Genomic DNA, 27,024 nt, shown 5'->3' with positions numbered 1-27,024 from the left:
TCAGCTAACATTAAATGCTGGCAAAAGTGTGTGCAAGGCGGTATTGAATGTAACCCGATCTGTCACCATGATTACAAAACATTCTCTCGACCTGTGCACCTACGTTGTAAACTTTTATTCATATGCTAGTTGTAGCAACCTCATGATGGGTACAGGGAAAATTGGAGTATGATGTAGTAGCCTAAACCTATCAATGTTACTTTGAGCTGGAGGAATGGAATATGAATGACAGTCATCCAATATGCTGTGATAGAAATAAGGCCATGCACATAAACATTTTTTGTGTCTGCCCTCATCTTAAAACGGTACTGACCTCCACTGGTGCACACAATATTTGCTATGAAAAGGAGAGAAAGTATCCATTTAGCACTCATTAACATGCTGGTTCAGTATTGATATCCAACCATGCAGTTGGAAAGTATTCTTTGCAGCATTAAAATGATATTTGCCATGTTGGATTGGATCAGACACTATAAGGTGACATGGCAGTTGTTCATTTTAGATTGTACTAACACTGTGATGGATAAAAGTCAGTAGATTTTCTTCTACTGATGTTAAAACTCATTGTTGTTGTTTTTCTTGTTTTTTCTTCTAGTATAAGCTGCTTTCTCCCTCCTGGCTTCTCCTCCATATCTCTGTTTCCCAACGTTTACACGGAAGCTACCTCTCTTTTTGATCTTTTTTTCTAATCTATTCTATCTTTTGAACCATTTTTCATTATGACTCGGTCATTACATACTTCTTCCAAACCACCTTTTACATCAAGCTTTCGATGTCTGGTGTTAATACCTAACAATTAATGATTTGTGCCGAAAAAAAAAAAAAAACACAAATATATATTTTCTGCACTGATAATCCTTAACATGCCTTATCCTTTTTTTATGGTGGGTTTGGTATGTTTGCTTTATAAACTGAGTCATCAGTGCTGCTAATTCCCATTTCCCTTATTTTCCTGTCCTCCCACATCTTCCTGTTTCCCTCCCTCCATTCCTCTTTCCTCACCAACCCCTGTCTACCATCCTTTCTATCGCTCCACTGCCACCTCACCTGATAAACCCATTCCCTGTCTCCTACACTCTCTGCCTGTCTTTATCCATTATTCATATTTATTTTTTTCAATCGTAAACATCTGCAAAGCCATGTGGTCCACCTTCTTTCTGCACGAAGAGGATGGCAGGCCGATTCCACCAGGGGCGGGAATAGGACCCGGAGCAGGTACTCTGGGACTGACCGGTGTCATGGGTGGCAGAGGGGCTGGGGCTGGTGCTATGGGAGTTAAGCGCCGTGCAAAAGCGTCAACATCAGGAGGCATGAGCGAGGTCCAGGAGGGCAAGATCAAGCTGGCGTTCTTCGTGGCCATCGTGGGTGTGGTGTTGACTGTCTTGGGCTTGGGCACAGAGTATTGGGTGGAGCTGTCCCCGCCCAAGAACTTCTACAACAACCAGACGTGTCTGGCAGCACACTACGGGCTGTGGAAAGGATGCACCCGGACTCTGTGGGTGGCTGACATAGACCCTGAGCGAGAGAGCTGTGGGCCGGCTGAACTGCCCGGAGGTAACTGCTCTGGAGTTGCATGAATAGGCCTACATTATTTTGTGTAAACCAAACGGTATCCACTCAAACTCATGCAATCCAATCTGTACAAAACCACCTATCAGAAATCACAGACCCATTTTTTGCATACTGGCAAATTGTGTAAACCAAACCGCATTCACTCAAACTCATACATTCAAAACTATACAAAACACTCTCTTGAGAAATCCTATGGCCCTTTATGTTAGATTTTAAAGGTAGCCAAATTTCATGATCCCAAATTTCAAGGCCAGAAGTGACAATTATATGATTACTTAGCTATAGCCCCCCGTTAGATACAGCTAGATATCAGTTATTTGTATTGTGGCCACAATCCAATGACTGGCCTTCAGGTGTAGACTGGGTCACAGATGGACTGCAATATACATTTACATTCTGTAGGGATAGATGCTTACCTTATACTCACACACCTATAACCCACAAATACTGTACTAAAATGTCTTACTAGAGAGCACAGTCTATATGTAGGATAAACTACCTTTTATCAGACTACAAGATGCCATAACACTAATTGCATAGAAGACATAACCTTGGCATTGTCATCGATGTGCATGAATGCATAATAATTAGTGTGCAGCAAGCCGTATGAATCTCAATAAGATTATGGTGATGTGCAAGTTGATAAGGTCTCCATCTGTTTCAAATAAGTTCCTTGTCTCTCCCTATCTCCTCTAGAATCTAACTGCACCTACTTCAAGTTCTACACCACTGGAGAGAATGCCGTCATCTTCCAGAAGACAACAGAAAAGAGTGAGTCAGCTTGTCCCCTGCCTTCTTTCAACCCATGTCTCACCTTGCCCACCCACACGCTTTCTTTCTTCCTCAAGTCTGTCATCTATGTTGCACTGGGTCAGCCATTGACTGCAGTGAGTGTCTAAAATGTATTCCACCTACTCCTTTTCCATTATAGCATTGAAGTCAGTAAGACTGTTTCTTCATGGGTCAATGTGTAAAAACGGTGAAATCCTTTTTTTTGGGGGGGGGCTCTAAACCAGAGGTGTCATGCGCCACATTTTTTAAAAGGGGCACTGATGGCCAAATTCTATTTCTTTGGATATATTATGCGCAAAATAAACTATCTTCTGGATTTTTGGTTCGTTTCAATGGGTATGATGCCCTACATGTCAGGAGTGCGATATTTAACGTTTCTATTATCCTCTAGGCAAGTCAGTAACTCCTAGGGCAGCATGGGCAGCACTTCCCAAACTCGGTCCTGGGGACCCCAAGGGGAGCACATTTAGTTTTTTGCCCTAGCACTACACAGCTGATTCAAATAATCAACTCATCATCAAGCTTTGATCATTTGAATCAGTTGTGTTGTGCTAGGGCAAAAAACTAAATGTGTACTACTTGGGGTCCGCAGGACCGAGTTTGGGAAACTCTGCCCTAGAGTATGTCAGTGAGGGGATGTACCAATATCTGTTAGAATTACAAGTGGATGCAAGGACTTTACCTTTTGTGGATTGGCCATTTTGAATAAGGTTTAACTTATTTGGTTATTTTACTTACCTAAGTTGAATGAACTCATTGCAAGTCGCCCTGGATAAGAGGGTCTGCTAAATTACTCAAATGTAAACGTACCTGGTGCCAGTGTACTATGAATAATGGAATGCACCTGTTTCAAGACAATAACTGTTTCTCTCTTCCCAGGTCTGAATGTGGCGGCGGCCATGATGGCCCTCTTCGGTCTCTTCCTGATGGTCACAGGGGCCATATGCATCACCACAGCCCTCAGCAAAGGAGAATCATTCTTCCTCAAGGCTGCATCGGTTTGCTTCATTCTGTCAGGTGAGTGAGTAGACATATGGCAGCCAAGGTGACATACTGTACATGTATAAATACAATGATTAAATGTTACTATTTTGACATGGCTAATGAGACCATGGGAAGATCTCAATTGCATACTCCTCGTGTCCTCTCTCCTCATCTCCTTCTCCAAACCCATTAGAGGAGAAGGTCAGAGGGGAGAGACCTCTGGCTTTGTCATCCAAGGTTTTGAGAAGGAGACGAGAAGAGAGGAGCGAGGACACGAGGAGTACGCAATTGAGATCTTCCCTATGTTGCTATCAGGTTTGAAGGTACAGTACGACCCAGATGCAGACAACGTCGAATTAACAACAGTTTAATAATAATCCAACAGGGGCAGGCATAAAACAGGTCAAGGGCAGACGGGTCAGTAATCCAGAGGTGGGGCAAAGGTGCAGGACGGCAGGCAGGCTCAGGGGCAGGCAGAGTGGTCAGGCAGGTGGGTTCAGAGTCAGGACAGGCAAGGGTCAAAACCAGGAAGGTGATAAAAGAGAGAGACTGGGGAAAAGCAGGGGCTGAGAGAAAAACGCTGGTTGACCTAGCAAACAAGACAAACTGGCACAGACAGACAGAAAACACAGGTATAAATACACAGGAGATAATGGAAAAGATGGGTGACACCTAGAGCGGGGGTGGATAAAATCACAAACACAGGTGAAACAGATCAGGGTGTGACAGTTGCAGAGAGTTAGGAGTCAGTTAGGAGTCAACCTGTGCATGCAGCAAAAAAAAGCTACCGGTACTCAACACTTTAAAAAAAAACATAGCCGTTATTCAAGTGTAACAAGGGTGCTCACTAATTAGATACACAGGGCATTAGTCATGGCATCTGTCCAGTCCTGATATACTGTGATGCTCTGGGAAGTAGACCACAGTTATCAATACCACCTCCACCATCCCACCAGTAAAATGTATTTACCAACTCCACACACACCAAGCCCCTGATATCTCTCTCTTTTGTTCTTTATCCCTCTCTTTCTCTCTCTCCCTTTCTCTATCACTCTTTCCTCCTCTCTCTTAGGCCTCTTGATTCTCCTGTCTCTTATTGTTTTCAACCAATCGGTACTCTCCTTCCTAGCCAGTGACCACTCGGTGCCGTTGCATCACGAGTTGTCTTGGTCAGTATCCTGTGTTGGGTGTGCAGGGGGCATTCTTATTTTGGGCGGAACCCTCTTTCTCTTGCTTGCGCTACCATTCAGCCCCTGGCAAAGGTGTTTTCCCCCCAAAAATGAAAGTGACAGCTAGTGGCGAAGAGGAGGTATTGCACTTTACCTGTATTGTCTTATAACTGTTGAGAAATGGACGGTCTCCTGCAATTTTGCATTGAATCATTTGAAGTTGTGTAGAGAGGGGTTCAAGTTGTTCATCGTCTTGGACGTTTTTTCTCTCCTTATTTTGCATAAATCAGTAGGTCATTAAAGGGACACTATGCTGTTCTTGACTTATGAAAGGTGAAGAATTAACGCAATGCCAAATTACTTGTGTGCTAGTTGACAGCAAATGTTTTCTCACATTGAATGTGCAAAATGTAATGTGCAAGTATGTTCCCCCCCTCCCCAAGTGTGAAATTCAATTGAATTCAAAATCATTTTAAATGAATTTAACAAAAACAACATTTTGCAGTTGTGTTTTGAATTGGTAAACATTACTTCATTATTTTTGCCAAATCTTTGGTGATATTCTGATCGACAGTCTTATTAGAGAGTATAATCCTTAAGGATAGTAATTGGGATTCAGATGTATTGCACAGAATGAAAGTACAGTACAAAAATTCTAGAGTTTCTAGTAAATAAATACATACACAATCTCATGATATTGCAATGTTTTTACAACTGTCTTTAATATACAGATGAGTATATATCAAAGAGACATTAGCCTCTAAATCCAAATGTTTTCAGACCTCAAAGGTCAAGATTAGTCTACGTCCCAGGCCATCATGTTTTGTAGATTCAGTTATATGTCACAATATAAAAGTAATGTAAAAGACAAGCACCATGCAAATTCCAGATATGCAGAGCTTATGTTTTCCATTAAGTTGTGTAGTGTAAGATGTGTGGACCCCTATTGACATTAGACTACCTTCGAGGTCTAAAAACATCTGACAAATTTTGATTTTGGAGTCTAATGTCCCTTAAAATTTTAGATACACCATCTGCTCTTGGTGTGTGGGTGACTATATTATAGAAATTACAATAAATTATTAAAGCGGCACTGCCTAAAAACATCTCTGCCTGAAAGGACAGGCAATTTCATCGTAAACCCTATTGAAGAGGTAAAGTGCTACAATTTATTGTAGCATTTTGGCTACTAACCAGTAATATAAGGTTGCATTGTAAATACACTATTCAAAGTCATATGAGCCTTCAGTGTTGTAAATGAATAACGTAAAAACATTTCATGTGTTCTGTGTAACCCAAATGTCACACGTTTATAAATACTGTAAGATTTTGTATCTGTTTTGTCTTTTTCTAGTGAGATAGTTGTCAGAGGTAATCTGTGCATATCTGTATTTCAATGGGTATTGAAAGGTAAATTGTGTCTGTGGTTTTCAATGGAAATAATTGCGTATGTAAGACTTGATTTATTATTAAATGTGAAGACAACATACTGTATCCCTTTCTTGTGCTTTTCTTTCTGTCTTTTTTTCCACTCTGCCCTCCTCCATCGTTCATCTCTCCATCATCTTCAACACACATCCCAGTCACCATCTTGACCCGTTTCCAGCTTTCTCTGTCTCCACTGTCTCCCACATGTTGGCACCCTCTGCCGCTAAATTTAGAGCGTGGTGAATCCTGCTGAAGTGGTTATAAGAATCACAAACCTTGGATTCAAACTGTGATCCCCATCGCCAACATTGTCCAATTCAAAGACCCCCCCCACCTCCCCAACCACCAACTCAGCCCACCCTTCACACAAGCTTTTATTTCATCTTACTTGCTGAAGTCAGTCCAGTCTGGTCCTCATGTAGGCCTATCATGTGTCTCTATAAATGCCACACGCACCGTCACTCATGTCTCACCCCGCCTCTGGTGGCTGCTGCTGTGGGACGGGGTCCAGACGACTGGTGGTGGAGTCTGTGCTGTGTTAACCTCTACCCTCGTTCTCCCCCCTCCTGACCTGGCCAACTCCGCATGCAGCCCTGAAACACAAATCAACCATCACTAGACACCTGACACTCGGCCCAAGCTGTATATATAGATGTTCATCGTTTTCAACAGTGTGTGGGGGGGGGTCCGGTGGTGGGAGTGCTTCTCTCAAATCCTGTTGTTGACGTGTGTGTGTGTGTCTGTGTGTGCGTGAGTGCGTGGGTGCGTGTCGGTGTGGCCATGTGAAGTGTGTGTGTGTCTGATCGTTTACAATGCATTTGCTTGCAAGTATGTATAGACTGTATATGTTTGTATCCGGGTGTGTGTGATGGCGATCGTGGGTGTTACGACCTTTTGTGTGTGTCAGCAAGGATCAAGAGGTAATAAGAAGAACTGGCCTCTCTTGACGTTACCAAAATAGAGGAGGCCCGGCCACCTCGTAACTCACCTTGTTATGATGGTAGTACTGAACCAGCAGGGTTTACAGGTCTCCTGTCCATGTCACCGGTCCCTCTTCCTCTTGGGGTGCTTTCTGGGGACGAGGGGCACGTTGAAATTTGTCACACTATCGTGCCAACCCAACCAAATAGATTTTATTTTCCACATTCTCCTTCATAGCAAGGTTCCAGTAACTATGATTGATGCGTAACCAGACCAGTACAGTACAGAGTGGATATCTGAGGGCGAGAGACCCACAGAGACTGCACCACCAAGGTCGTGTTTCAAAACATTTTGAAACATTTTGAAACAGGGAGATATTACCTGACCTTGTCCAATAAGAAACACTGTAATGTTTTATAACGTTTTGCTAAAGTGTACCCTACTGAACACAACCCAGGGCTCCCCAGAGAGGAAGGACTAATTAAACTCCCCAACTAAATCACACATTAACTGTGCACTCCATGCTGTTGAACAAATAGAGCATCCCTCTCCCTCCCTAGCTTCCTTCCTCCTCCAAAGTCATTACTTTAATGAGATTAAAACAGTCACTTTCCCCCTGGGCAGATCGTCTTCATCGTTTCCATCCCAAGAGTGAAGAGATTCAGTGTTATTCAATTATTATTAATTAACTGCCTTTGTAGTCATGTGTTAAGGAATTCTGCTGCTTTCCTGGGCCTGGATCTCTCTTAGCCCCAGCTTTCATCTCTGTGACCTCTGACCTCTGACCCAATACCAACTGGACACTCAAGGTCCCCTGTTCAGGTATTGAAGAGCCATTACACTCCAAAATCATGTTTTTCAGATGTTTTCTGTTACCTCAAAAGTTGTCTTCTGTTGAGATGAGTCCATGTCCCAGGTTATATGTTTTGTATCTCCAGCTATATGAATGGAAACGATGAGCACCATGTAATTACCAGATATGCGGTGGCAAACATTTTGACATTCATTTGTTATATTACCATCTTGGTTAGATGTTAAATAACACACTCCACACAACACATTTTCATATAGAAGTTTATTGAATATATTTTTTGTATTTCTTTTTGAGGCTCAGAATTTTGTATTGCTTAAACATCACAAATGTCCTTAGTTTGATTCATGTGCAGTAGAGTAGAAATATCATGTACCATGAAGAGATTGTTGTCTTCTTCACTTACAGGATCACAGGATCAAAGCCCGCTAACCCCAAGTAGGCTCTTTAAAGCAGCGGTTCTTAACTGGTTCTGCCTCGGGACCCAAATTAAACCAGGTTGTCCCAGTCGCAACCCAATATTCACATAGTGTAACCCCCCCCGCCCCCCAAAAAATGTAATCTGGAATGTATTTTTGATGCTAAGGAAATAAGCCAAATTTGCCCATATTCTTGATGAAGAATGTTGATAAGCTCACTGGTTTGAGACCACAAAATCAACCAAATCTGCTAAATAGCCCTGCTAGCTCTATTTTGAAAATACTATGTTTGAAGAAAGATATTTCAGAAATTCAATTGTTTAATCACTTACTACCTGGTTTTAGTCGTTTAAGTTCAGACTGTGACCCATTCGACCCCAAATTTGGGTCGCGACCCATCAGTTGAGAATCGCTGCTTTAAAGAATAACATTAAGAATATATACCATCGCTAAAATAAATAGGCTCATATAAAGTCTATAATCTAATACACTTGTCATAAACAATAAAAAACACAGATTAGGCTATGTTGGTTATATCTGTATTAACAAACAAAAAAAATTGCCTTAAAAATAATAACAATAAGTATAACAATAATAATAATAATAGTGACTATTATTATTATTATTAATAATAATAAAATAAATATATTTAAAATAAAATATAAATACAATATTACACTCATATTTGCGCACATGCTTCCCGCCTGACACCATCGGATTAAGTGTGATGGAGCTAGATATCAATGAACATTTTCAACTTTAAAGAAATAGAAAAATACAAAAATCATAGTTCAAAATGTACAAATTTACCCTGCATTTACGATTACGAGAATAAAAACAACAGCAATGTGATAATATTCAAGAAGTTACAATCTTTACACTCGTGTAACCTGGCTATGATAATCAAGCACTCAGAATGATAAGACAACCCAAAGAGTACCACTATAGACATATTGTGCATTTCAAAATGAATATATACTCAATAATATTGTTAATAATACATTTGATATTCTAGTCAGTGGAATAGATGTATTCATAGTAGTCAAAAACAGACTGAGATGGAGTGATAGGGCAGGGAATGGCCAATTATTCTCATTCAGTTATCTTACATTTTTCTACAGCCCTTTTTGGTAACACTTTACAGAAGCCCTGTCATACAGTCCTCAAAATATCAGTGTCATAAGCAGTCATAAACACAAATACATTAGGTAGTCAAACACTAGTATGTCGCATACAGCAAGCTAACTATGCAAGCTAACTACAGAATTGAGGCCACTGTATGAGCCGTCATGACCGTGTTAAGGCAGTTGTTATGAATGTACACTAGTTGTCGTGACTGCTTATAAAATCCGCAAAGTCATTGTTGTGTATGGCAGCGAACAGTAGGCTTTACCAGTAGTGAACTGTAAAGCATTACTTGTTAAGTCATTGTTATGGCAGCGAAAAGTAGGTTGTGCGACAGGGATTTACTGTAAAGCGTTACCCGCCATTTTGCCCTCCACCTCCATGGCTCTTGCTCCAATCTCCGAGGCTCACACTGGCGTGGTTCTCCTGTTCAGCGTGTCCGAGTCGGTGTCCCTGTTCCGTTTGCCCCCCAGGCGGTCCAGGGTGCCCATGCCCCTCTCTCTCTCCATGGTGCCAGTGGGCAGAGGTGGCTGCTGGGGGGTAGGACCGGAGGACGACAAGGTATTCAGGGGCGCAATGGCAGTGGCTCCGACAGCGGAATTCTGGCCCGCCGCAGAGAGGTTGGACTTGGAGAGAGAAGGCAGCGTGCCGCTCATCATCACCCCCACTTCCTCTTTGGGGAAGTAGTTGTGCAGTTGGTAGAGGGAGGCCCGGTCCACCGTGCCGTAGAGGGGGGGTCCCCCGCCACCAAGACTCCCCATCTTGGAGTCCCGGGTCAGGGTATACATGGAGATGTCGCCCCCTACTCCTCCACCAGCATGGTGCGGGTTTGGCAGGGTGGCCACGGAGAAAGGCGGGGCAGATGGCGGTAATGCAAAACTCTTGGCGCCTGTGGGTGAGGTGTCGCAAGGGGAGCGTGGCGGGTCGGAAGAGTGCGAGCTGGAGCGGGAGCGCCGGCGGAAGCGGTAGCTGGGCAGGCGGAGCATGGCGTGCGTGGTGCTCTTCAAGAGTTCGGTGCGTGAGCGGCAGCGCAGCTCCTTGTTCTTCTCGATGTAGATGTTGACGGCCAGGACACCCACCATCTCAGCCAGGATGAAGGAGAGGCCTCCGAAGTAGAAGGACCAGCCGTACGAGTAATGCCACTTCTTGTCCTCATCCTTCTTGGGCGAGATGTCGCTCAGTGCCGCAGAGATGTACACGATCACACCGATGATGTTGCTCAGGCCTGGCGGAAAGAGAGAGAGGAAGTGAGAGGTGTCAAACGCTCTGTGAGATTATAATATAATATGCCATTGATTTTCTCTGAGCTTTTCCATGGGGGGGTGGGGGAGCCATCTCAACTTGATTACTTCTCTTGTGTAATGTCTCATTGACCCATATCTCCACTCAGGAGGTAATTTATCCCATAATACTAAATGAACAAACTTTATCCCTACTGCTGTGTTGTGCCTTGTTGACCTGAGTCTCCACTCAACGGATGATGTATTTGGGAAATCTAAGCCGCAACCAATATCATTAACATGAAATGAGTTATGAGGAGGGAAAAACAACACAAAGGTGAATATCATGGATGGATGAAAGGATGAGGAACTTCCTTGATAATAACACTATTTACCAGTTAAAAAGGAGAATTAGTTCAGAGACCGTTGAGAACATTTAAGAGTAGGGCTATTGCATTCCATCTGAACAAGAGGAAAATAAATATGGGACACCATCGAGCATGATGTTAACTCCAGGACTAGGCTTCAACTGTGTCCAGGAAACCATCCCCATGTGTACTGAGTAATAGAGAAACAGTCAAGACCAAGACACCAGCGCCTTACCAGCAGCCACAAACAGGATGCCTCCTCCTAGGATGATGTTCCTCTTGCTCTTGTAGAAGCTGCTGGATGCAACACACATCGCTCCCATCAGGAGGAGTATAGCACTCAGGATGGGGAAGATACTGGAGGCTCGGACCACACCTGCAGACGGATGGGGGTGAAATTGTCCTTACTTGCTGATCTAAGGTCAGTTTTATGTTGACAGTGGTTGGTGGTTATAGTTATCATTTGGAGATCCTAGATTGTAGCTGATCCTAGATATGTGCCTATGGGTATCTTCTACCTGGAGCTCTGCTTAGATATTACTTCCTATCCTCTGATAATATTGGAAGCGACTGCAACCTTTGGTGTCATAACCTGCTGAGCGTAGCAAAAATATATTAAAGATGAATGATTAAAGCTGAAGTCGTGAAGGTGACATTTCAGGCTGCATATGTTACTTTGTCACCATCTGGAGTAAAGTAATGTGCTACAATAAGCATTTACAGTATTCTGTAACACCTTACATAAATGAATAAATCTATCCTACATTCTAATTCCAACCAATGTTCTGGTTTGATTGGAATATCCTATTGCTTTGTCATAATTCCCTCTGTCAAATGAGAGATACTCTTTGAGTTAGCTTACTCATAACCCTGCACCTGGGCATTCACAGCTGCGTTTTCCCAGGTTTTTCTTTTCAATTCGACATCACATCTCTCTAGTGACATCCTCCCACTGCCCACGTCCCCTTACTCACGCAGGAGATACTCTGCTGCATCCTGATCATAGTCTGCATCGTCCGGGAAATGATTGATCTGAGAACACACTCCTCTCTTCAGCCCTGAGAGAGAGAGACAGAGAGACAGACAGACAGACAGAGAGAGACAGACAGAGAGACGGACAGAGAGACGGACAGAGAGACGGACAGAGAGATGGACAGAGAGACAGACAGAGAGAGAGAGAGAGAGAGAGAGAGAGAGAGAGAGAGAGAGAGAGATGGACAGAGAGAGAGATACAGAAATATTGGAGAGAGATTAGGGAGTATTAGAGAGAGAATCAGATATCTGGGGCTTGGTGTTTGGACATATTAAGTATTCATTTGAATCTCTTTCCAAGTCGGTTGAAATAGCTCAAACACAATGTATTTTTCATGACAGTCATATGAACCACAACCCCACCCCCCCTTGTACTCAGAAGAAAACAGCAGACTAAATCAACAAAAACTTTATATAATAATCAAGGAGCCATAATCAGTGGTTTCAGTATGTTGAGCAGACACCACAAATATGATATAAAATGGCTGTGTTGTTGTCCTCTTTTGTTGAAGCTGTCTACCGCAAATGGAGAACCACTCCATCAGACTATCACCACTGACTCATCGCTCATAATTGTCCTCTTTGACATTCGCTAGTCTCGCATAGCCATACCTCCACAATCACGTCATTGTCACGCCTGGTTCTCGATGAGGCTAGTTTCTCGCAGACGGCAATACATTAGATAAGCAGCTCTTGAAATGAGCCTTCTCCTACTGACTGTCTGCCACTGCCCACTGGATGTCCTCTGAATCAGTGGAGGCTACTTAGGGGAGGACAAATCATAGTAATGGCTGGAATGGAGTGCTATCAAACACATGAAAACGTTGTGTTTGATACCATTCCATTCCCCCCATTCTGTCCATTATTATGAGTCATCCTCCCCTCAGCAGCCTCCACTGCTCTGAATGCACTCATCCAGGTCTCACTGTGTCGGACTCCTGCTCGTCGAACATCTCATTCCAAAATCATGGATATTAATATGGAGTTGGTCCCCCTTTGCTGTTATAACAGCCTCCACTCTTCTGGGAAGGCTTTCCACTATATGTTGGAACATTGCTAGGGGGACTTGCTTCCATTCAGCCACGAGCGTTAGTGAGGTTGGGCACTGATGTTGGGTGATTAGGCCTTGCTCGAGGTCGGCGTTCCAATTCATCCAAAAGGTGTTAGATGTGGTTGAGGTCAGGGCTCTGTGGAGGCCAGTCAAGTTCTTCCACACCAATCTCAACAAATCATTTCTGTATGGACCTCACTTTGTGTATGAGGGCATTGTCATACTGAAACAGGAATTGGCCTTCCCTGTTGCCACAAAATAGGAAGCACAGAATCGTCTAGAATATCACTGTATGTTGTACCGTTAAGATTTCACTTCACTGGAACTAAGGGGCCTAGCCCGGATCATGAAAAACAGCCCCAGACCATTATTCCTCCTCCACCAAACTTTACAGTTGGCACTACGCATTGGGGCAGGTAGCATTCTCCTGGCATCCGCCAAACCCAGATTCATCCGTCAGACTGCCAGATGGTGAAGCGTGATTCATCACTCCAGAAAACAAGTTTCCACTGCTCAAGAGTTCAATGGCGGCAAGCTTTACACCACACCAGCCGACGCTTGGCATTGCGCATGGAGATCTTAGGCTTTAGTGCGGCTGCTCGGCCATGGAAACACATTTCATGAAGCTACTGACGAACAGTTATTGTGCTGACGTTGCTTCCAGAGGCAGTTTGGAACTCAGTAGTGAGTGTTGCAACCGAGGACAGACAATTTTTATAGAATACACGCTTCAGCACTTGGCGGTTCTGTTCTGTGAACTTATGTAACCTACCACTTCGCGGCTGAGCCGTTGTTGCTCCTAGACATTTCTACTTCACAACAACAGCACTTACAGTTGACCAGAGCAGCTCTAGCAGGGCAGAGATTTGATGAAATGACTTGTTGGAAAGGTGGCATCCTATGACGGTGCCACTTTGAAAGTCACTGAGCTCTTCAGTAAAGCCATTCTACTGCCAATGTTTGTCTATGGAGATTTCATGGCTGTGTGCACGATTTTATACACCTGTCAGTGACGGCTGTGGCTGAAATAGACGAATCCACAAATTTCAAGGGGTGTCTACATATTTTTGTATATATAGTGTATCTCACTGAAGAAAGCATCATAGCGAGCTAAATAAATTCATACATTGTTCCCCTGGCCTGAGAGGATGGAAGATCAATATGTAACTAGATGTAGATGTCGAATGTTAACTATATACTGAACAAAAATATAAATGCAACAGGCAACAATTTAAAAGATTTTACTGAGTTACAGTTCATATAAGGAAATCAGTCAATTGAAATGAATTCATTAGGCCCTAATCAATGGAATTCACATTATTGGGAATGTTGTTCACAGATACCTTAAAAAAAACATGCGTGGATCAGAAAACCAGTCAGTGTCTGGTGTGACCACCATTTGCCTCATGCAGTGCAACACATCTCCTTTGCATAGAGTTGATCAGGCTTTTGATTGTGGCTGTGCGAAGTTGCTGGATATTGGTGGGAACTGGAACACGCTGTCGTCCATCCAGAGCATCCCAAACATGCTCAATGGGTGACATGTCTGGTGAGTATGCAGGCCATGGAAGAACGGGGACATTTTCAACTTCCCGGAATTGTGTACAGATCCTTGCGACATGGGGCCGTGCATTATCATGCCGAAACATGAAGTGATGGTGGCGGATTAATGGCATGACGCCATACACATGGTCTGCGTTTGTGAAGTCGGTTGGACGTACTGCCAAATTCTCTAAAATGACGTTGGAGGCGTCATATGGTGGAGAAGTGAACATTACATTCTAGTGGACATTCCTGCAGTCAGCATGCTAATTGCACGCTCCCTCGAAACTTGAGGCATCTGTAGCATTGTGCCGTGTGACGAAACTGCACATTTTTGAGTAGCTTCAGAGACTTCAGATCCACCCAGACACACACACACACACACACACACACACACTGAGCCATTCATCTGACCCCACCAAAACTCTGGAAATACACTGGACCCCCATCACCCCTCCACACACACACCTCCCCTCACACATCTAGTCCTCCCCTTACCCTCCAGACAGCAGATCCTCCAGAGGCCAGAGTGTGTGAGGGCTCCAGGGTCTTTCTTGTCCTTGTTGTTGGGGTCGTCCTGGGAGGAGTTGGCCGTGCTGTTGCAGATGAAGGCCCGTGCGTACAGCCAGTAGTCCGTCCCAATGGCCACCGCCATCAGGGAAAAGGCTGCAAACGCCCCCAAAGTGGTGAGGACAACCTGGATCCCCTTTTCCCACCACACCATGACTGAGAGAGAGAGAGAGAGAGAGAGAGAGAGAGAGAGAGAGAGAGAGAGAGAGAGAGAGAGAGAGAGAGAGAGAGAGAGAGAGAGAGAGAGAGAGAGAGAGAGAGAGAGAGAGAGAGAGAGAGAGAGAGAGAGAGAGAGAGAGAGAGAGAGAGAGAGAGAGAGAGAGAGAGAGAGAGAGAGAGAGAGAGAGAGAGAGAGAGAGAGAGAGCGGGATGGAGAAAGAGAAGGAGAGTTGGTGAAATAGTAAGGACGCCTGAAAGCTAGAAATCAAAAGCATTGTCTTGATTGGTGTGGATTTGTTGGTTGTTTCCAAGGTAACAACCGATAAAACAAAATGTACCCGATATTGAGCTGTATGTCAAAAACCGTGTGTCTCGCTTTCATTTCAATTCAATAGGACTTTATTAATCCCAGAGGGCCAATTACAAAAAGGCATTGTCAGTGCTTTGTCTTTCTGATGACTTGTAATTGTTTTAATACAAAAGCTAATTTCTAAAAAGGGCAAAAAGACTTCAGTCTAGTCTAGTTATAGAATAATGACTTGGGTAAATCATATTGTTGTCTTTTGAATACAGGCATCTGTTAAGTGTGTATTTTCCTAAGCGTGTGTGTGTGTGTTTGTGCGTGCGTTTCTAGTGAAATATGTGTTACCTTGGGGCATGCCTCTGCCTTTTGCCTCCATGTCTGCAGCTTGCTGTTCCTCGTCAGTGAAGAGTGCGCCTTCAGAGTCCCCTCTGTCCAAGCGGCATCCATCGACCGCTCCTCCCTCTCGTTTCCTGTCTTCTCTCTCGTTCCCCTGTGTCTCTCTCTCTCTCTGCTCCCGTGTTCTTCCTCTTTCACACTCTCTGGTTCGTCTGTATGTGAGCGTGGATCCGCAACTCAAGGTTCCGTCCCTCTTCTCAGTGGGTGGTCATGGCACTGGCAGGCATCTCAGTGTTGCTCCTGTGGGGAGAAGAAGAAAAAAGGAAGGATTGAATAAATGAATGTGACGTGAGAGGGAAGCCAAGTAAAATGTTCTTTCCGAACCTTACAAAAACATAAATCATTAATAAAATTGGGTTTGTACATTCTGCGATGACAGACCAGAAAGGAAAGAAGCTGATCTGTTTCCACATTTCACCCTGAGAGAGGGATATATAAAGCAAGAGGGAACGGGAAAGAAGTGAGAGAGCGTGCTCTATCCATTGCCATGGCAACAGCGAATTCCAAAGTCTAGGACGGAACTGAACACGGCGAGCGAGAAGCGAGTGGGGGGTGAGGGGCAGTTGAAACAGCTGAGGGGATTTTGCCGACATTAAACCACATATAAGTACCAATGCTGAAGACCTCAATATAATATATATTTTTAATAGAGTGAGTCATTTAAAATCCATGATAAGTACTAAGCTAACATATGGAATTGTTTTAAGATGGTCATATCATGGATCATTTAGATATTAGATTTTTTATTTTAGGACCCCTTTAGGTATCCCCCCAAAAAAATCCCAAATTATATTTCATAAAACATTTGTTTTAAGTTTCCCGAGTGGCGCAGTGGTCTAAGGCACTGCATCTCAGTGCTAGAGGCGTCACTACAGACCCTGGTTTTATTCCAGGCTGTATCACAACCGGCCGTGATTGGGAGTCCCATCATAGGGCATCGGAAAATTGGCCCAGTGTTGTCTGGGTAGTATTTGGCCGGGGTAGACCGTCATTGTAAATAATAATTTGTTCTTAACTGACTTGCCTAGTTAAATAAAAAAACATGCAAAATATATTGAATTTGGCCTTTACCACTACAGGCCATAGAAATACATTCATAAATGTTAAAAAGACAGTAAAAAAATGTATCATAAGGAACAATTTTTTGAAGTGTCTGTCTTATATCTCGGAGATTTAAGAAAGCTCGGAATATTTACATTTTTTGACACATATTTAACCCCTATTTTTGTTGGCACAAAACTACCTCCATACTTCCATTGTTTTGTATCGGTTACTTTCAGACTAGTGGGGTTATATCTCCCCTTTCCATAGTGGGGTTATATTAGTTTGACGCTCAAACGGTTCGGACACTACAGACGTTTTTGTGAGAAGACCGATTTTCGAGATGTCTCATGGTCTGACAAACAGCGCTGTTGCTCCACCACCTTCAACCGCATATACGGAAGGCCGCCATAGACAGATGCGGTGAATTGAGACGCAAGCCATACACAAAAACGTATTTAAATCTAGCTTAAATTGACGGATATTGATGGGGATTTTTGTATTGTGTTACTTAGATTGACGCACGGGTGCGACTCTTTAAACTGTACTGTTCAATTAAGGAAGTAATCAAGAACATTCTGATGATGACAAGCTCTTCGATCAGTATCATTATTTAGTTGAGCTATCCTATGCTGTATGCATATGCTGCATCTTTGGTATCATCAACTGAAAATGTATGTACAGTATGATTAATGAGCAGCGAATACGGTTATGTTTCCAGTAATTACCTACAACGCAATTGTTTCTTTATTACGTTCGTTGATGGATGCAGCATGCATTAAATTATTCAGTTTACTGCAGTAGGAGCATTGTAATGAGAATATAATAGATGAAAAGTTAGGTGATAGTCATCTAACAGTGGTTTATGACTCACAATTTCAAACCAAGTTTATTTCAAAAAATAAAGTTAGTTCAATCTATACCTGAACCCACTGAAACTCGTTTGAATCATACAAAAGGTTTTTGTTTCTATAGTTGTTCCTGTATGTACTGTTTAGAAGCAAGTAACCCAGATGCACAGATATGGAGGAAATGTTGCCATCGGCAACATAAACACAGAAGATAATAAATGAAGAGATCTAGTTCAAGGACCAACCAGAACCGCATACTGAAATGCATGAACATACAGCCATGGGGCATATGTGGCATTAAATGATGAGTGATTGGGGAGATTCAGTAAGAATATAACATTGTTGAGTGATAAAAAGGTATGGGCCAAAACAACAAGAGGATAACCTTGATATTAATTGCATTTCTCCACTGTGTGTATTCAATTTCATGAAAAACATTGTGCACACAGAGACACACACACATACATGCAGAAGCACACACAGAGATACACACTTTCCTTATATTTGGTCTGAATCCTGAACAGTCACCTGATTTACATACTGTATTTACTGACGGTAAAGAAGAACTGTCTGGCAAAAGTTGAGGTGAGGCAAGTAGCTCTGAATACTTAATGTGTGTGCGTGCGTGCATGTGTGCTTGAAATCATAAATCAGAACCATTGCATTGATATGGCTATCGCTATCTGTGAAAAGAAATGCACAACACCCTGATTAAGCAATTATGCCCTTATAGTCATTGGCAATTGCTGCTGAAGGGACAAGAACATGTATTGCATACTGAAGCGTCATAGAAAGCAGAAGCAAAACCATTGTATTGATTAACCGCTGAATGTACATGGACCAAGAAAACCGACAAGTGAAGGTCTGGCTAGATGTAGAACTTCCTCTGTCTTGTTGGCTAAGATCAATACATTTTGTTAATTAACACAAATACCACTTGCGACACCAACAGAGAGAGAGGGAGACGCTAGGTTAAGAAACCTGACAAAATCAGATGTAATATAAGATGCTGAGTTATTAACAGCTTTTGAGTAGTCTCTATTCATCTGAACAGAGTTGATGCACAATAGGAATATTCAACGAATATTTGAGTGCTTTGCTTACGTAAATAGTCTCAAGGCTATTGATTTGGACATAGCTATCATTGTACGAAGTAGGCTACATTTCTGTGTAAACATAAAATAAATATGTATTTTCTAAAATGAATAAACGCAATATTAAAAAAATAAACATATAGGTTAAGTATGTGCTAATACTGTAAAAGGCTAATACTGTTAAACATGTATACTAGGTTAATTATGTATAGTACCTGGAACTGCTCTGCAAACACTTAACGTCCGCATCCCTCATTTTATCATGCAAGTATAACAGTATTACATACTATCCTTATTAGAATGATAAAGATTATTACGGAAAGAATATTGCTCAATGTTTTACCTGTAATTGTTGAACTTCTTCAGTGGTGACGGTGGACGGACTCTGCATGCGAGGCATGGGCAAGAGACGTAAGAAAAAGCCGTAGACATTGCAAGAATAGAATGAACTAAACGACGTCGAGGGATGTGGTGGGATGGAGGGGGAGAGTGTGTGAAAAAGGTGTTTTTGAATAATAGGTCAAATCCATAGGTCAAATCAGACGTTCAATTCCTTCATTATAACAGCAATTATAATATACATTATTGCATGAATTACTAGCCTATAGATTTTTGTGTTATTATGAAAATAATATATCAAGGTGTATTATAAAGGGGGTGGAGGGGGTTATATGAACGTAATGCCAGTCTCAAGTCTTTAAAAAATATAGATATATTATGCAATAGGATTAGCTATATAAAATGCATAGCCACGTTTGACAGGTGCTACCGTGACAAAGGTTTGAGAACGAGTTTAACGGAAAAGGTTTGTATCCAATCATGTCGAAGCGCGCCAATTTTAGCAGTGAAGTCACGAGACAGCTTCGCACACGTGCAATCAACTTGTTATGACCGGTGTCCTCACCATTTCCTAAAGAAATCAGCCAACAGTTTCTAATTTGATACCGTAAAACATTGAAGCCAAGAGGGACATTAACATAAGTATATTATATTATGACATCAATCACTATCGTTCACCATACAGAACATAGAATTAGGAATTAGAATACTAGAATGGTCATTAACATTCTTATGATGGTATAAAGGTCAGCCATTTTGGTCAGAGAGTTGGTCATTGCCAGTGCTGTGATAATATATTTTGTAAAATGCCTTACTTAGATTTTCCTGCATAAGTAAACTCAGGATTATGCCTCTACTGCCATTCATTCCCTGACCAATATGGCTGCCATTTTTACTCCATTCTGGAACATTGCGGGGTTTAGGACATAGCTCCTCCAGTAATTTAATAGGATCTCTAGGTATCAAAACAAATTTTATTTGTCACATACACATGGTTAGCAGATGTTATTGCGAGTGTAGCGAAATGCTTGTGCTTCTAGTTATGACAGTGCAGCAATATCTAACAAGTAATATCTAGCAATTCCACAACTTAATACACAGAAATCTAAGTGAAGGAATGTAATAAGAATATATAAATATATATAAATATATGAATGAGCAATGTCAGAGCGGCATAGGCTAAGATGCAATAGATAGTATAGAATACCGTATATATATATATAAGATGAGAAATGCAAGATATGTAAACATTATTAAAGTGGCATTATTAAAGTGACTAGTGTTTCATTTATTAAAGTGGTCAATGAGTTCAAGTCTCTATGTAGGCAGCAGCCTCTCTGTGCTAGTGATGGCTGTTTAACAGTCTGATGGCCTAGAGATACTGTAGAAGCTGTTTTTCAGTCTCTCGGTCCCAGCTTTGATGCACCTGTACTGACCTCGCCTTCTGGATGGTAGCGGGGTGAACAGGCAGTGGCTCAGGTGGTTGTTGTCCTTGATGATATTTTTGGCCTTCCTGTGACATCGGGTGCTGTAGGTGTCCTGGAGGGCAGGTAGTTGGCCCCCGGTGATGTGTTGTGCAGACCGCACCACCCTCTGGAGAGCACTGCGGTGATACAGCTCGACAGGATGCTCTCAATTGTGCATCTGCAAAAGTCTGTGAGGGTTTTAAGTGACAACCTAAATCGCTACGGTACAGAATACCTGGGCTGTGTCCACTTGCACCCGGTAAGTAGCCTGTGAAGCATTTCCTGCATGTGTCATGAAGCATCAGCTAGCAATCAGGGATAAAAATGTATACCATGTTCAAATGTAGGCTATCACCAACAGTTCATGGTATTGGCTACAGTTTGTACAATGTTTGAAATAAGCTTTACTGTGCAATTTGAAGTGATTTATAGCCTATGGTGGGTCAATAAATGAAGTAAATTGAGAGATAAATTGCTGTTCATCCTGGCATAAGTCATGTAAAACCTAATTGTGACAATGCATTGAATTCATGATGTTATGCATATTAAAGTCAAAGTGACAGGTAATTCATCTAACAGTCTTTGTAGGCCTACTCATAGAATTAAAATTCTATTTACATAGGCATAAAACATAATGCAAACCTGAAATACCTGTTCACTGCCAGCTTTGATGGTCTGCAATTGTATTTCCAGTATATCCAAAGGTGATTAAGTATAGGTAATGTGTAACCTGTACTCCCCCTCCCCCCGCCCCCATAAGACACACACACACACACACACACACACACACACACACACACACACACACACAAAGTGGCAGACTCGTGAGCTGGGCATAGTAAAATAAACATTTTGAAAATATATATAGTTTCTCCGCTTAAGGCCCCCACATGATCTGCTCGAGTATAGCTAATGTATCTGATGCTGTCTGGACAAAAATAGTATGGCATGTTGCTCGGATTCTTTCTTCGGTGAGATAGTTTCAGCCATGCGAATTGAAGGAAGGTTGGTGGGTGCACAGTTCAAAGTTTGGATGCTGGAATTATTTTGGATGAACGTGTGAAGGTAACCTCCTTTTTGAAGTGATTTGTTTGACAATCAGATGAAAACATCAATACTGGTTGTGTTCATGGAACATTAAAAGGTAACACATTTTTACAGTTAAATTACATCTTTACTAGTCCGCCCCCCCCCCACACACACACACACACACACACACACACACACACACACACACACACACACACACACACACACACACACACACACACACACACACACACACACACACACACACACACACAAGGAACTGATACATTTCTTATGGCCTTGAATAAGCTGAGCTTTGGATTACAGTTTTTTACAATTGCTTACACACTAAAATTGAACTTTTCCCACAATTAGCAAAACCTTACACTCAAGGAGCAAAACACAAGGCTAGATTTGCACAACTGTAAGCACATTGTCAGCTTCACACTATTTGCAAAACATTACACACAGTGATTTGCAAAACACTAAACACACTTGTATACATCAGACACAGAAGTATGTCATGATGTCACTTCCTTGCAATTCCAAAGCACTGACTGTCAAATTACCAAACCTATTAGCCAATATGTTAAACACAGCCATCAGATTGCACAAACACATGATTGCTAAATTGTAGGCACATCAATCAGGTTTAAGCACTATAAAAATGCAACCAAAATGGAAGGAGTCAGAAGAAGAGTGAGGGTGAGAGGAGGAGTACACAGAGGAGGAGAAGGAGGTAGAGGTAGAGGAAGAGGCAGAGGCCGAGCCAGAGGTCGAGGAAGACCTGAAGCAGGAGGAGAACGTGCACAAAGAAGAAGAGGACCAAATTTATCAAATTACATTCGTGCAACACTAGTGGACCATGTTGTGAACCACGGATTGACGCTGAGGGAGGCTGGACTGAGAATTCAGCCAAATCTTAGAAGATATACAGTGGCATCTGTCATAAGGACTTTTCGACAGGAAAACAGGTAAAAGATCTGTCTACAGATACAGTAATCAGCCGCTTATTGTATGCACCATATCAGCACTTGTGATACCCCTTCCTGTGACATTGTACAGTAAGTTACATGTATTATTCTCTACATAGGATTGAGGGTCGGGAACGACAAGGAGGAAGGAGGCCCATATTCACGCAAGAACAAGAGAGAGAGATAATAAACATGGTTTTGGTCAATAATGCTATCAGGCTCAGAGAACTACAAGCCAACATTATCGGTGACCATGCCATTTTCAATAATGTCCATCAGGTCTCTCAGTCAACACTGGCACGCATCCTGAAAAGACATCAGGTTCAAATGAAACAACTTTATCGAGTGCCTTTTGAGCGGAATTCAGAGAGGGTCAAACGGCTGCGGCATGAGTATGTGGAGGTTTGTATTGTTCACTTTAGCACTGTGATGTTGCATACTGCACACATGACTTTTTTACATTGACTGTATACTAGACCTATCCTGAACTACACAATCTTGTCTTTCACTGTATTTCAGGGAGTTTTGCAGATGTATGCTGAGGAAATCCTGCATGAATTCATATATATTGATGAGACAGGGTTCAACCTCACAAAAGCAAGAAGGAGAGGCAGAAATATCATTGGCCACAGGGCTATAATCAATGGCCCAGGGCAACATGGGGGTAACATCACCCTTTGCGCTGCCATTTCACAGCATGGGGTTCTCCTCCGTCATGCCAAAATGGGCCCTTACAACACACCTCACATTCTCGCATTTTTGGACCGCACCACATCAGCACCACATCGTCACAGCAGGTAATGAAATGCACCAGATGCAATACACTGTAATCTGAGACAATGTGTCATTCCACCGCTCTGCTTTGGTCCAGAACTGTTTTCAACACCATCTACAGTTGACAGTACTATACCTTCCACCATACTCTCCGTTTCTAAACCCTATCGAAGAGTTTTTCTCTGCATGGCGGTGGAAGGTTTACGATCTCCAGCCCCAGGCTCAGGTACCCCTCATTCAGGCCATGGAGGACGCCTGTGACCAAGTCGGCGCTGCAGCTGTGCAAGGATGGATTCGACATTCAAGACGGTTCTTCCTGCGTTGTCTTGCTAATGAGGATATTGCTTGTGATGTTGATGAAATTCTCTGGCCAGATCCAGCTAGGCGAAGAGATAATGTATAGTATGTTTACTGTAGTATTTTCTGTACAATATTGTCAGTTTCTTTCAGATAATTTTTTTATGTTTGTTGTTGTTGTTATTTACTGTAATTGTACTGGATACAGTATTTTACGTTTGTCTGTTTGCTGAGCTAACAGTGTTATGCACACTACTGTAGTAGCATGAAAACTGGGACATGTTTTGTTGTGATTCTCCATGTTGACTGATTTGGGTATATGGAGAGAAATAAATGATATTTTCCTCAGTCTGCAGCATTGGTCTTGTGTAGTGTTTGTATAGTTGCACATTCTCTGTGTACTTCATTTCCAGTACTCTAATCACTGACAATTAGACTTGCTAAAAGGGTTTTAGGTTAGCAACAGCAGTGTGTAACTGGTTCAAAAAGATTGAAGTCATATGAAATGTGTGTGTTTCGTATGGTAACAAAATATTGTTTTTATGAAGTCGTGTATAGTTTTGACAAAGTGTTCCATTTTGCAAATGATCTGAAGTGTTGTGCTACTTTGGTGTAGGGTTGTGCTAATTGTGTGGTGTTTTGACAAACCGGGCCCTGTTTTCAAAATTGTGCTTAAACAATTGAAAAAAAACTGTAACACAATAGCAGCGGGCATTACAAAGCTATATAAAATATGTCAGTATGTCAATCTCCAGTCCTGCTATTCATTCTCTACACCAGTGTGCAAACAGGATTTCACCTCAATATAGTTTAGCCATGTTGATCTTTTCAGCTCTAAAAGTTCCTGACATCAGCGGTAGGTTCTTGCAAGTTTGTGTGTGATTGTGCGTGCAATCAAAAAACAGAAAGACATCTGACCACGAACATTAAGCACACACACAGATTTACCCCTAGGATTTATTCAATAGCTGTAGAACAATGACATGTTACTCAACAACCCCAGGCATAACATTATTCATGTTCTCAGTTATGAACAATCGCTCAGATTCATTAGTGCATTGCTTAGCAAAAAGAAAATGGCATTATTGTCATTATTACTACTAAATAGTACCACTGAGTTTGTTGTAAATATGGGTAACATATTTACACTAACAATAATAGTAAGTAACAACAATAATTATCATATAATAATCCTAATAATGAATAGCTTTGATCTCTGCTACTGTTGTTAGGCACAGTTCATTTGAATAAGCTCATAGACAGGTTCTAAGAGAGCGCCTTTACAAAAAGAAGAAAGAAATCGAGAATGAGTGAGAAACGAGGCCTGCAAAGAGAAGAGACATTACATTAATGGGGATTTGAGAAACAAACCAAGACAAATGATCAATAAAGTTCAAAAGGTAGTCATGAGGGGATGGAAAGCGAGAAGAGGAAGAAGTGAAGGCAATCAAAGAAGCCTAAGGAAATCAATGAACAGTTGGGGGGAAAAAAGGCAAACTTGAAGAAAAACAGAATCTTACTTTAACTACAGAAAACCCCAATTGTCCTCAACTTCAATAACATTCGTTGGCTAGTGAAGCCATATGGCTCTCTGAAAGTAAACCTCAATTTAACAGAGTAGTTTAATGAGGAAAAACAACAGAGGATAATACTTCATTGACAAAATACAAAAAAGTTTTAGCATTCGTTTTAAACAATTCTTATAGCTACCCCTGTCACCTCTCTCTCCCTCTCTCTCTCCCTCTCGCTCTCTCCCTCTTTCAATTAATCAACCTCTCACACCAAATCATAATCGGCCTATAATAGGCCTATATTTTTATATATATATATATATATATATATATATATATATATATATATATATATATATATATATGTATATATATATATTACACTATAGCTTTAATACAACTACACCAATACGCAATTCTACCTATTATGATTATAGAACAAGCTACAAATATTAGTTGTCTTATCATTTTCTCTCCAGCAGGAGCCAGTCCTGTTCTTTGAAATTGAATTAATATATTTTACTCTATAGTCTATTATAGGCTGTACATCACTGTCCTGGGTCCCAAACTAAATAATACTACCTTCCATCACATGTGTATGTGCATCTGCTACATAATGAACAATATAAATATTAAAATACATTTGATCAAGTTATCTGATTGCAGGAAAAGATCTGGAATTCGGAAAAACAATCACATCTTATTAGGAAAAACAATTGGAACGCAATTCAATGTCTAGTGGGATTTGTTCACTATTTGTACGGAGATATTGCAAGACTTTGTTATAAATCTATCCCCAAATCAGGAATTGCTATCGGTCTTGTTCGCTACAAAAGTGTGCATGTCATGATACAAAAGTTCAACCCTGATGCAGAGCTATCAGACTCACAGCAACAGCACTAGAGGGTGGTACAGAGACCCATTGGTTATGTTTTGCTCTCCTTTAGACCTCACTAACATAGACGCTATCTTGAAATATATTTCTGTGCTTTATATTAGACCATGTTAAATTCATATTAACCCCTTTCTTTCTTTCACATCCTCATTTATCGTTTCATAAGTTGTCGTGTTGCATTTACTTACATTATTATTATAATACAGATTTTTATAAACATAGCTAATGATAATGGCCCCAATCTTTACTTTGATATTAGTAGTAGAAATAGTAGTAGTAGTAGTAATTGTAGTTATAGCAAGACTGTTGAAGCTGGTGTGTGTGTGTTACATTTACTATAAGTATACCAATACACATAGAATAGAATGTAAACATGTAGTACAGTAGGTAGGCTACATAGGCAGCATGTATTATATAAACCCAGTCACAGTCAGAAGGAGAAAAGTAAACATTTCAAAACAAACACAGTCTTTACTTCATCAATCTACTCCATCGCTAAACGGGAAGCTCTTCTGGTAACTATAAAGAGACGATATTCTACTGGTAATCAGCCATGTGCTACAGAATATGAACACTCAAGCTAATTAGCAATCAAAGGAAGATCCTAAGCCTCGCGGGATCCGCAAATATGCTCTCATTCTTGGTAGTAAAATAGGTGCTTTTCTTATATTCTCAGTCGTAAATATTTATAAATTATGGAAAGTTATGGATTTTCTTTGTTACCACGACATTTTAGTCAAAAAACATAACAACAAAAATTCAAGTTTTTTTATGGATTCCAAAATGGATGCTGAAGCCTGGACATGTATAGTAGAAGAATGCTAACTGCAGAGGAGAATCTGATATGTTACAATATGTACAGTTTGAGTCACAGAACCATCTTGAATGAT

At 41.5% G+C, this 27,024-nt stretch overlaps 2 protein-coding genes across 6 annotated transcripts in view; one reads left to right on the top strand and one right to left on the bottom strand.

Moving 5' to 3' along the window:
• Window positions 1-6,011, top strand: part of LOC106570000 (voltage-dependent calcium channel gamma-6 subunit) — a 48,782-nt gene extending 42,771 nt beyond the window's left edge. For all 3 annotated transcript variants that reach the window (XM_014141840.2, XM_014141838.2, XM_045694655.1), the window contains exons 2-5: window positions 596-1,554; window positions 2,269-2,343; window positions 3,244-3,381; window positions 4,421-6,011. In XM_014141840.2, the coding sequence (XP_013997315.1) occupies window positions 1,140-1,554; window positions 2,269-2,343; window positions 3,244-3,381; window positions 4,421-4,644 (852 nt within the window). In that variant the 5' untranslated portion in view covers window positions 596-1,139 and the 3' untranslated portion in view covers window positions 4,645-6,011. The remainder of the gene's footprint in view (window positions 1-595; window positions 1,555-2,268; window positions 2,344-3,243; window positions 3,382-4,420) is intronic.
• Window positions 6,012-7,924: 1,913 nt separating this feature from the next.
• LOC106570001 (voltage-dependent calcium channel gamma-4 subunit) lies at window positions 7,925-19,371 on the bottom strand. Of its 3 annotated transcripts, none has more exons than XM_014141841.2 (6): window positions 19,193-19,371; window positions 15,813-16,103; window positions 14,933-15,160; window positions 11,784-11,867; window positions 11,045-11,185; window positions 7,925-10,446 (listed from the first exon to the last, which is right to left on the bottom strand). In XM_014141841.2, the coding sequence occupies exons 2-6, from the start codon at window positions 15,841-15,843 to the stop codon at window positions 9,629-9,631; spliced, it is 1,302 nt and encodes a 433-aa protein (XP_013997316.1). In that variant the 5' UTR covers window positions 15,844-16,103; window positions 19,193-19,371; the 3' UTR covers window positions 7,925-9,628. The 3 variants fall into 3 exon arrangements, with proteins under 3 accessions (XP_013997316.1, XP_013997318.1, XP_013997317.1); XM_014141843.2 differs by lacking the exon at window positions 19,193-19,371 and adding an exon at window positions 16,245-16,314; XM_014141842.2 differs by lacking the exon at window positions 19,193-19,371 and adding an exon at window positions 16,228-16,309.
• Window positions 19,372-27,024: the final 7,653 nt, after the last annotated feature.

The sequence above is a fragment of the Salmo salar genome, chromosome ssa14 (assembly GCF_905237065.1).
Source record: "Salmo salar chromosome ssa14, Ssal_v3.1, whole genome shotgun sequence".
Taxonomy (NCBI): Eukaryota; Metazoa; Chordata; class Actinopteri; order Salmoniformes; family Salmonidae; genus Salmo; species Salmo salar.
This window is presented reverse-complemented; position numbering and strand designations above follow the sequence as displayed.

Bases quoted from the DNA above. Each gene is read 5' to 3' on its own strand.
- LOC106570001 (XM_014141841.2), bottom strand. From the start codon at position 15,843: ATGGAGGCAAAAGGCAGAGGCATGCCCCAAG. The intron at 11,186-11,783 runs GTGAGTAAGGGG...ATCCGTCTGCAG, and splicing joins TGCAGCAGAGTATCTCCTGC to GTGTGGTCCGAGCCTCCAGT. The intron at 10,447-11,044 runs GTAAGGCGCTGG...TCTTTCCGCCAG, and splicing joins CATCCTGTTTGTGGCTGCTG to GCCTGAGCAACATCATCGGT.